The sequence below is a fragment of the Oncorhynchus tshawytscha genome, linkage group LG11, assembly GCF_018296145.1.
Source record: "Oncorhynchus tshawytscha isolate Ot180627B linkage group LG11, Otsh_v2.0, whole genome shotgun sequence".
Classification (NCBI taxonomy): Eukaryota; Metazoa; Chordata; class Actinopteri; order Salmoniformes; family Salmonidae; genus Oncorhynchus; species Oncorhynchus tshawytscha.
Genome location: NC_056439.1, coordinates 2,854,220 through 2,866,519, shown reverse-complemented (window position 1 = coordinate 2,866,519; position 12,300 = coordinate 2,854,220). Strand labels below are relative to the sequence as shown.

The 12,300-nt window shown below is 41.0% G+C and overlaps 1 protein-coding gene across 2 annotated transcripts in view; it reads right to left on the bottom strand.

The window, feature by feature from the left end:
* Positions 1 to 12,300, bottom strand: part of LOC112261305 (polypeptide N-acetylgalactosaminyltransferase-like 6) — a 270,276-nt gene that overhangs the window by 209,530 nt on the left and 48,446 nt on the right. For both annotated transcript variants that reach the window (XM_024436568.2, XM_042329689.1), the window contains exon 3: positions 4,020 to 4,128. In XM_024436568.2, the coding sequence (XP_024292336.2) occupies positions 4,020 to 4,128 (109 nt within the window). The remainder of the gene's footprint in view (positions 1 to 4,019; positions 4,129 to 12,300) is intronic.

The window sequence follows — 12,300 nt, the reverse complement described above, 5'->3', positions numbered from 1 at the left end:
AGAGATGCAAAACACTGTTTTCGGTATTGTAATCAACGTTGGCCCCAAACCAACAACAGGAACCGGGACTTCTTAAATTGAATAAGCAGCCCTCTACACACTCTGCTTAACATGCTGATAGAGAAGAGGAGATTGAAATCTCCTTGGATACTGCCGTTTAGGCACAAGTGAAATACAAACAATAGGCTGTGTGTTCATTTGAACTGCTACGGTGTGAGTATCTCATTAGGGGGGCTTAGTAAAGCATGCAATGCTAAAAACAGTAGCCTACATGAGTTTGGATCAATAGCTGTACTGAAACACTGCTATACAGCACCATTCGATGATTCTAAAAGCTCCTGGATGATTATAACAAGTTATAGACCTAAAACATTATGCCTACAGGCTTGAAGTAAAGTGTTACTGTCTTTCTTCAATCAAATGGTGCTGGTTAGTGGTTACCAAGGTGATGCAATGGTTTGCTGTGTGCACTGAAACCAATTAAGAATAAAACGCTATGTTTTATTGCATGTGGCAGTAACTATGGTGACATACTATAGTATCTATCCGCACAGGCTGTACTCGAGTCCATCCATTTGTTCTGCGACCCCCCTACTGTTTAATCTTGAGTCCTGGACTGAGATGTGAAACCTCAGAAAGCGTCTGCATCAGTGACAGAATCATCGGTTCACACTCTGCAATGTGCATTACTGCCTTGAGCTTGACTAAATGCCCACCATGAATCAAGCCCCGGGGGCCCCGACGCCGAAGGGAAGGAGTTACATATCACTTACGCTGCCAATCACACTTGACTGACAGCTTTCTCTTTCATCTAATTAAACCGTTTACCTCGTTTATACCTCCAAGGGGCCAGAAGTAGAGGATCCTATCGGCATACTTTATAAGAGGATGCTGCGGTGAAATCACAAGTGGCTATAGAAGCATCTAATTCCGGAATCCTGCTAATGTGCATTGTTCTTTTTGGACGAGGGACACGTATGAGAGAAATGTACAGCTTCTAATATAAAGAGAAAGCTTACAATATAGAGAGAAATCTCCTAGGGGGAAAAAAACTGTTTTAGCGCATATTATTGTATGGTATGTTAAGGTTATCCCTGAAAACACTCCTGGCGTGGCAAACATGCGGTTAATGTACACTGACAGCTGGCTTTGTTCGATGTACGGAGAGGATGCAGAAAGGAAAACAATGACATTCTTAACGAGAGGCTTTCCTTTTGATGTGTGAGCGAGACCGAGGGAAACATGGAAAGTTTCCAGGACGAGTACAAAAGAGGGAAATAGAAAAATCTTTGTTTTTGTAAAATATGAAATGGATTTGGAAGCGGGAGGTGGGAAATATTTTGAGGGCGCCGTCTGCCAAGTAAAGGCTTGTGTTTCAAGTAGGTATCGTATGCCACAATCTTAAGAGTCGGCTGGAAATGAAATGAAACCCACGTCCCTGTCCTCTCATAAATACAATTCATTTTACGTCCTTCGCCAAAACCAACGCTAATGAATAAATCACTTGCTAAGTTTTACATGGTTCATAATTTCTCTCATCAGAGTGAATTACACATTGACATAAGTAGTGATCCCTCTCTCTCAATAATGCGGTGAGTTCAATAACTCTACTGTGAGTATTGTTGGCCGCTGGAAGCTCATTTTCCTCTGTACATAATTATTGAAACACTACACCTAAAACTCAGGGCAGCCAAGCTCACAGGAGGGAGGCGAAAAACCAAGCAAATGAAATATTCCAATCCAGCACACCCACACATTAATGTTCAATAGTAATGGTTTTCCATTCCATCGTTTCACTCGGAAGTGGCTTGATTTTCGAAACAATGGCGGCTCAAAAAACTAAAGTAAAACATGGACAAAGTGCACTCACCCAATTTCCCTGCTGACAGAACATGTAAATGGATGCTTTTAAAAGGCATAATGGGATAGACAATATATAGAGAAAATCACTTAATTGGTTTAACACATGAATCATTCCTACATGCTGTTCAATGGGGTTAGATTTTCCACAGCTTCCTGGTTGGGGGATGGTGGTGATTATGAGTCTGTATTCACAAAGAGTCTCAGACTAGGATCATTTTATCCTTTTAGATCATAATTAATAAGAGGTCATGGACAAGGGGGACCTGATCCTAGATCAGCACTCCTACTCAGAGACACTATTTGAACGCAGGCCCTGTTCTGTAATCACTAATCTATTCACAACAGAGATGGGCAAGAGGCTGACGTCTACTTGATTGAGAGATGCTCAACATTTAATTAACAGGCCCATCACAGTACAATGATGTTGATTACCAGCACTGCAGCTTTATAAGTGGTTAATACACATGCCTACAATTCATTATACAGAGCATTTGTATATGAACTGCTTTAGATTCGTAAGTGGTTAATGCATATAGTAGACTACACTTTTCCCATCCGACATACGCGGGAAAAACAGGGGGAAATGTATTACTCACCCTTGGGTTTCATGCACTGATGAGCTATAATCAGCTTGATTCATCCAAAATGAATAGAAAGCTTTTTATCATGGTCGCCGCAAACGTACAATCGAGGCTCAACAGATGGTGTGTACCGCACCTCCACCACATATGTACCATATGTGGTGGAGGTCTGGTGGGACAATGACCATGCATCATGATCTGACCAGACAGGAGGGCAGAGGGGGCAACGTTCAGGATTTAGGCAGCCATATTGTAGGGTTACGTGATGTGACAGGTCTGCCACCCTAATGGCACCCTTTTCCCTACATAGTGCACTACTTTCGAAAAGGGCCCATAGGGGAATGTGGGGAATAGGGTGCCATTTAGACAGAAGCCCTGTTTGACGTCTCTGTTTTAGTCTGGTAGCAATTCAACTTAGTCTAATCTGGCTAATGACTTTATTTAATACTCTGAAGTCTGCATGCATTAGAATTTACAGCCGAGTTCCGCAATTCCAGAAGCTGTAAAAGTGTTCAATTCTCCATTGTTGCCTGGTCATTAATACTGCCTCTGACATGTTTATCTACAGTTGACATGAACCCCTGACCGAAATAATATATTTCCTGTCTGGCATTGATGATTTATCCAGCTTGGCTTCAAATGTTTCCCAGCTCTGGGGTACGTTCCAAAACCCACCTTATTCCCTATATTGTAGACTACCCAGAACTGGTCAAATGTAGTCCACTATGTAGGAACTAAGGTTCCGTTTGGGATGCAGCCTATGGCGCTACCAGGATGGGAATATTGAAATCTATCTGCTAAAATATTAAAGCTTTAACTGGCAATGGCACAGTGATTTAACCTTAAGGGGGCTTAGACTGAGAATACTTAAGTTTCAAATAGAGCTCTTTTTGACTGATGCTGTAACTGCACAGCGGCAGCAAGGAGACACAGATACTGTGTTTGGATTAGGAGAGGAACATTGGGTCTCTGCCTCTCTGCTCTTTACTTGTAATGAATGGAAATAGAAATAGCTGGGTTACTGTATGTGTGGACACAATCATTTCTGGCCCGAACACCCCTCCCACAGATTCTTCTTGTATGAATAGTAGATACTATTGGCTTGTCTGCCAGTGACCTGTTCTAATTCATGTAAATCTGAATTGAGATCGTGGTACATGTTCTCACTTAGCTAAGGGTTAGTCGTGCCTCTACTTGGTGGAAACAGATAATAATGAGTTATTTTTTTACATGTCTCAAATGGAAATGCATTTGTCCAGCATCTGGGCTCCCGTTGCTCAAGAAGCAGAGCTAAAGCGAACATTATCAAATAGACCAATATGACTTAGAAAGTTACTGTCCAGTACCTACAGTACCTTAATAATACACTTACTGCCTTGGAAAACAATCCCCTGTTTACCTTCATGGAAACCATCACAGTAAATCATGATAAAGATAGACTTGGTTGAAGTTCTTTATGTGGACATTCGTTACGTGAGGTCTCAGCTTGCTCGCTGTGCGCAGAGTGAAAACTCTTTAGCTACAGGAGGTGTCGTGATTGTCTGTGGTTTCCTGTGAGTTCTCTGTGAGACGTACCGACACGCAGTTCGTCTCTCCTGATGCTCTCGTTATCATGCCAGTCTCTCCTCCTCAAGCCGTCCGTCCAGGTGTAAATGTGTCCTTCGCTCAGCCCCAGCGAGAAGCCCTGAGAAAGAGGAGAGGAGGAAGAGGGTGGGGGACAATTCCATCATTCCATCATCGCCCACTCTGAGAGATTAAACGCTGTAATTCAGTGTGAGCCTCAGCCAAACAGTAATATCAAATCAAATCAAATGTATTTATATAGCCCTTCGTAAATCAGCTGATATCTCAAAGTGCTGTACAGAAACCCAGCCTAAAACCCCAAACAGCAAGCAATGCAGGTGTTGAAGCACGTTGGCTAGGAAAAACTCCCTAGAAAGGCTAAAACCTAGGAAGAAACCTAGAGAGGAACCAGGCTATGAGGGGTGGAACCAGGCTATGAAGAGAAAGGTAAAACACTTACATTTTGATAGAGCGTTCAGCCCTGATAATTTAACTGACCATCATTTCTATTCATTCTCCCTTCACTCCATCAACAGTGGAACATGTGCTGATTCTAATATTTTTAAATGTTTTCTTCTATATGAATGACATTGGAATTCAACTGTCAAAAATAATGTATGCATGAGCGAGCCTGAAGTGACTTCAAATTGCTCTCTAAAGTGCTTCCCAGTGCAACAAAAGCTAGTAATAATTCAGATACCCTAAGCTTTGTTCTGCTTTCTGTTTGCTTTCTGTGAATTTTGAAGGTTGCCTTGAAGGTTCAGAGAAATAATTGCCTTTAACCTGAACTTTAGCAGGGAGCTTGCTGCAAACACAAATACAGTCAATGTTTTTTGCTGTACATTCATCTAATGTCATTGAACACTGGTTACTTTAATAACGTTTACAAACTGTTTTACAAACTTCATATGAATATACTGTATCCTAGTCAAGGCTCATCCTATATAACTACTGCTGTACAGTCGTGGCCAAAAGTTTTGAGAATTACACAAATATTAATTTTCACAAAGTTTGCTGCCTCAGTTCGTATGATGGCAATTTGCATATACTCCAGAAGAGTGATCAGATGAATTGCAATTAATTGCAAAGTCTCTCTTTGCCATGCAAATGATCTGAATCCCAAAAAAAACATTTCCACTGCATTTCAGCCCTGCCACAAAAGGACCAGCTGACATCATGTCAGTGATTCTCTCGTTAACACAGGTGTGAGTGTTGACGAGGACAAGGCTCTGTCATGCTGATTGAGTTCGAATAACAGACTGGAAGCTTAAAAAGGAGGGTGGTGCTTGGAATTATTGTTCTTCCTCTGTCAACCATGGTTACCTGCAAAGAAACACGTGCCATCATCATTGCTTTGCACAAAAAGGGCTTCACAGGCAAGGATATTGCTGCCAGTAAGATTGCACCTAAATCATCCATTTATCGGATCATCAAGAACTTCAAGGAGAGCGGTTCAATTGTTGTGAAGAAGACTTCAGGATGCCCAAGAAAGTCCAGCAAGCGCCAGGACCATCTCCTAAAGTTGATTCAGCTGCGGGATCGGGGCACCACCAGTACAGAGCTTGCTCAGGAATGGCAGCAGGCAAGTGTGAGTGCATCTGCCCGCACAGTGAGGCAAAGACTTTTGGAGGATGGCCTGGTGTCAAGAAGGGCAGCAAAGAAGCCACTTCTCTCCAGGAAAAACATCAGGGACAGACTGATATTCTGCAAAAGGTACAGGGATTGGACTGCTGAGGACTGCGGTAAAGTAATTTTCTCTGATGAATCCCCTTTCCGATTGCTTGGGGCATTCGGAAAAAGACTTGTCCAGAGAAGACAAGGTGAGCGCTATCATCAGTCCTGTGTCATGCCAACAGTAAAGCATCCTGAGACCATTCATGTGTGGGGTTGCTTCTCAGCCAAGGGAGAGGGCTCACTCACAATTTTGCCTATGGACACAGCCATGAATAAAGAATGGTACCAACACATCCTCCGAGAGCAATTTCTCCCAATGATCCCGGAACAGTTTGGTGACGAACAATGCCTTTTCCAGCATGATGGAGCACCTTGCCACAAGGCAAAAGTAATAACTAAGTGGCTCGGGGAACAAAACATCAATATTTTGGGTCCATGGTCAGGAAACTCCCCAGACCTTAATCCCATTGAGAACTTGTGGTCAATCCTCAAAACCCACAAATTCTGACAAACTCCAAGCATTGATTATGCAAGAATGGGCTGCCATCAGTCAAGATGTGGCCCAGAAGTTAATTGACAGCATGCCAGGGCGGATTGCAGAGGTCTTGAAAAAGAAGGGCCAACACTGCAAAAATGGACTCTTTGCATCAACTTCACGTAATTGTCAATAAAAGCCTTTGACACTTATCAAATGCTTGTAATTATACTTCACTATTCCATAGTAACGTCTGACAAAAATGTCTGAGACACTGAAGCAGCACACTTTGTGGAAATTAATATTTGTGTCATTCTCAAAACTTTTGGCCATGACTGTACACACCTGTTCTATTCATATACTGTCCTTACTGTCTCTACACACAATTCACATACATACAGTACCAGTCAAACGTTTGGACACTCCTATGTGATTTTCTTTCTTTTTACTATTTTCTACATTGTAGAATAATAGTGAAGACATCAAAACTATGAAATAACACATATGGATTCATGTAGTAACCAAAAAAGTGTAACCAAAAAACAAATCAAAATATATTTTATATTTGAGATTCTTCAAAGTAGCCATCCTTTTCCTTGATGACAGCTTTACACACTATTGGCATTCTCTCAACCAGCTTCATGAGGTGGTCACCTGGAATGCATTTCAATTAATAGGTGTGCCTTGTTAAAAGTTAATTTGTTGAATTCCTTTCCCTCTTAATGCGTTTGAGCCAATCAGTTGTGCTGTGACAAGGTAGGGTTGGTACACAGAAGATTTGGTAAAAGACCAAGCAAAGAGAAACAACAGTCCATCATTACTTTAAGACATGAAGGTCAGTCAATATGGAACATTTCAAGAACTCTGTGCAGCCACAAAAAAACATCTCGCTCTATGATGAAACTGGCTCTCATGAGGACCGCCACAGGAAAGGAAGAAGCTGAGTTACCTCTGCTGCAGAGGATACATTCATTAGAGTCACCAGCCTCAGAAATTGCAGCAAAAATAACTGCTTCACAGAGTTCAAGTAATAGATACATCTATCTCAACATCAACTGTTCAGAGGAGACTATGTGAATCAGGCCTTCATGGTTGGTTTGCTGAAAAGAAACCACTACTGAAGGACACCAATAAGAAGAGGAGACTTGCGTAGGCCAAGAAACACGAGCAATAGACATTAGACCGGTGGAAATTTGTCCTTTGGTCTGATGAGTCCAAATGTGAGATTTTTGGTTCCAACCCCCGTGTGTTTGTGAGACGCAGAGTAGATGAATGGATGATCTCTGCATGTGTGGTACCCACCCCACCGTGAAGCATGGAGGAGGTGGGGTGATGGTGTGGGGGTGCGTTGCTGGTGACACTGTAAGTGATTTATTTAGAATTCAAGGCACACTTAACCAGCATGGCTACCACAGCATTCTGCAGTTATACGCCATCCCATCTGGTTTGCGCTTAGTGGGATTATCATAGGTTTTTCAACAGGACAATGACCCAACACACCTCTATTTGACCAAGAAGGACAGTGATGGAATGCTGCATCAGATGACCTGGCCTCCACAATCACCCAACCTCAACCAAATTGAGATGGTTTGGGATGAGTTGGACTGCAGAGTGAAGGAAAAGCAGCCAACAAGTGCTCAGCACAAGACTGTTGGAAAAGCATTCCAGGTGAAGATGTTTGAGAGAATGCCAAGTGTGCAAAGCTGTCATCAAGGCAAAGGGTGGCTACTTTGAAAAATCTAAAATCTAAATATATTTAATAAACACTTTTTCTGGTTAGTACATGATTCCATGTGTGTTATTTCATAGTTTTGATGTCTTCTTCACTATTATTCTACAATGTAGAAAATAGTAAAAATAAATCAATATTTATTTACATTCCTAACTCTAACATTACTCAATCTGATGTCTTAATTTCTTGTTCTTTTATTTTACTTTTGGATTATGTGAGCATTGTTATTGTATTGCTAGATATTGCTGCATTGTTGGAGCTAGAAACATACGCAGTTTGCTGCAATGGCGATAACATCTGCAAAACTGTGTACGTGACCAATAAACTTTAATTTTATTTGAAGTCATAACCGGAGGGGGAAGAACAAGCTTTTATGAAATTCTACTTTTAAAAGCACCGTGGCGCAGATAGGGCTTCGTAATCTCTCCTTCTCGCTCACTCTCTCTCTCTCTCTCTCTCTCTCTCACACACACACACACACACACACACACACACACACACACACACACACACACACCTGATATGATAAATCTGATATGATAAAAGGTGTGTATGATCATATTAGTCATCGCAGGGCAGGCAAAATGTTTCCCTTCCAGGTTTGATATCCTTTGAGGATTTAGGAGTCGTCGTTACGCCAAAGTGGCTAACTGCCAAGCCCTGAAAAAAATCTGTGCATTTACAGTGTCTTTTCTGATCATAGAAATGAGAGAGAAGAGGAACACTGCAGTTACTCCACAGGGTATCTACCGAAAAAGACCCATTGACAAATGGGTTAAAAGAGGACCATTATGTGTCCTGTCTGTTTCCAAAAGCTGCTGAAAAGTGGCCCTTCCGAGGCCCTGCATCATTTTATTTCTCAAGAGATGCTGAAGTATCATGGCATGTAGGTGGAAATGTGGTTATTGTGGTTCAAATGGACCCCTCACCAAATGGATCCCTCACAAATGGACCCCTATAGTACTTTGCCTTAGAAGAGCTAACTTTTCAGCAGCTTTTGGAAACAGACAGGACACCAGAGTCATAACGATCCACTTCAACACTTCTCATTTGTCAATGCGTCTTTTATGTTCGATTCCCTGAGGAGTAATTGAGGTGTTTCTCTTCTCTCCCCTAGTAGCAGTGGGATAATGCCCTATGGGTAGCTGCATGGCTATTACGAGCAATTTGAGCTACAGGGCTACAACTAGACCTTGGTTATGTTCAGTAGGGCACGCAGTAGTAAAATCTCTTCAGATAGTACTTCCCTGTTTCACGGCATTTCAAAACGTTTCCCCTCAACTGAACAAGACAATAGAGGCATTCTGTAATGCTATTATCTCATCTCAGAGATCCTGATAGCACATGCATATGTTAGCTCTGAGAACAAACACACTCCTGAATGGTAAATCAACAGATGTTCCTCATGAGAGTCGTATTGGAGTGGTTTACTGTTGGCTGAAGGCGATATGGCTGTGTTTACACAGGCAGCCCATTTGTGATATTTTTCCACTAATTGGCCTTTTGACCAATCAAATCAGCTCTCAGAAAGATTGGATGTGAAAAGATCATAATTGGGTTGCCTGTGTAAATGCAGCCCATGAGGCACACATCAAAATAAGGGATTTGGAGATAGAGGAGCAATAGTAATTTAAAGAGACACACCACAATGAAGATGTGTTTTTGAATAACTTTAAAAAGCCATGTAGATATATGAAGAGAGCGATCATGATCATATAGGAGAAATTCAATTCTTGAATGACGTGGTATTTTAGAGCTAATCAGCCTCCGCTGGACATAATCCAGTTACTTTACAGCTGGACATAATCCAGTTACTTTACAGCTGGACATAGTCCATTCACTTTACAGCTGGACATAAACCAGTTACTTTACAGCTGGACATAGTCCATTCACTTTACAGCTGGACATAATCCAGTTACTTTACAGCTGGACATAATCCAGTTACTTTACAGCTGGACATAATCCAGTTACTTTACAGCTGGACATAATCCAGTTACTTTACAGCTGGACATAATCCAGTTATTTTACAGTTGGACATAATCCAGTAACATTACTACTGGACATAATCCAGTTATTTTACAGTTGGACATAATCCAGTTATTTTACAGTTGGACATAATCCAGTTACTTTACAACTGGACATAATCCAGTTATTTTACAGTTGGACTTAATCCAGTTACTTTACAACTGGACATAATCCAGTTATTTTACAGTTGGACATAATCCAGTTACTTTACAGCTGGACATAAACCAGTTACTTTACAGCTGGACATAATCCAGTTACTTTACAGCTGGACATAATCCAGTTACTTTACAGCTGGACATAAACCAGTTACTTTACAGCTGGACATAATCCATTCACTTTACAGCTGGACATAATCCAGTTACTTTACAGCTGGACATAATCCAGTTACTTTACAGCTGGACATAATCCAGTTACTTTACAGCTGGACATAAACCAGTTATTTTACAGCTGGGCATAATCCAGTTACTTTACAGCTGGGCATAATCCAATTACTTTACAGCTGGACATAATCCAGTTACTTTACAGCTGGACATAATCCAGTTATTTTACAGCTGGACATAATCCAGTTACTTTACAGCTGGACATAATCCAGTTACTTCACAGCTGGGCATAATCCAGTTACTTTACAGCTGGGCATAATCCAGTTACTTTACAGCTGGACATAATCCAGTTACTTTACAACTGGACATAATCCAGTTACTTTACAGCTGGACATAATCCAGTTACTTTACAACTGGACACAATCCAGTTACTTTACAGCTGGACATAATCCAGTTATTTGACAGCTGGACATAATCCAGTTACTTTACAACTGGACATATTCCAGTTACTTTACAGCTGGGCATACTCCAGTTATTTTACAGTTGGACATAATCCAGTTACTTTACAACTGGACATAATCCAGTTATTTTAGTTGGACATAATCCAGTTATTTTACAGTTGGACGTAATCCAGTTACTTTACAGCTGGACATAATCCAGTTATTTTACAGTTGGACATAATCCAGTAACATTACTACTGGACATAATCCAGTTATTTTACAGTTGGACATAATCCAGTTATTTTACAGTTGGACATAATCCAGTTATTTTACAGTTGGACATTATCTAAAATCTAACGGAGCATGTCTTTTTGAGACACAGTTATTACAGTCTCCTCACTTTACTAATCAGAGGTAAGAAGGATAGGGAAACAGTTGGATAATTGAAAATAAACTCCAATGTAAAATGAAGCTTGAGGTTGAAAATAAAAATGTGTGTTTACTGCTTAGAGTTCCATTCTCTATTAGGGACAGATGTGAGATTTAGAGAGCACATCTGATAAACCTTGTGATGAAAAAACAAGGACAGTGTTGACTTCTAAAAGTCAACTGATGCTACTAATTAGCATAAAATACATTTCAGACTTTTCTTTCCTTTTTTAATGTAATGTTGCCATGACAACTGTTCGATAAACTGAGGATACTTTATGAAGTCACTTCACCCACATGAGAGTAAAGGATACTACAGTTTGTGAGGGATAACTGTGTCTGTTTTCACACATCCACGCCAGCTTGTTTTCAGCACAAAGAATATATTCTAACTACTCAGGTAGAGCCTAAGAGGCTGGTATCATTACAGTCACAACTGTGACCCTGCGAAACCCTGCACTTTGAGTAATTTACATCTCTCTCAAGCTGACACAGGAAACACAGCGCAAAATAATTGCCAAGCCAAGAGGTAATCCCAATCTTTAAAGGAGTGCAAGTTTAATTTACATTGTTCTATAATTCCTATTTCATTGCCACCTGAAGACACTAGGTCCACGCCTGTTAAATGTCTAAATGACCCCAGGGTTTCACACACACGAAGACAGACAGGGAACTCATCTTCTGATCCACACCTCATAAAGGGCAGGTCAAGAGGTGTTGGAGCTGGCTACCAATATTTCATGACTTCTCCTTCTCAGACTCCCAGGCTTTGAAAGCTATGACACAGACACACACACACAAAAATGCGTGTGTGCATGCAAACAGACACACACATACACACAAAGTGAACAAATACGCACAAATACGAACTAAACAGGCCGCCGCCCTAAGCACTGTGCATCTGTTCATATCCTTTCACCTGCTTTAAATATTTTCTTGTAGACTGTATAATGGGTATCTATACTATGTTTTTCTAGGTTAGTATCGTGCCAGGAATAACTCCAGAGTACAACGTTTTCTTCTCTCCAGGTCTATCCAGAATAGAACATCAGTATGCATTGAGCTAGCTAATCGACCTAGCCTCTGAAAATCTGAAGAGTGTTGTTTTCTGCAAAGAGGTTGAATTCATGGTCAGGGTTGTTCTTGTTCAGGGTTGTCCTGGACTCATTGTGAACTGTGAGACTGTTCCTTTTGGTCT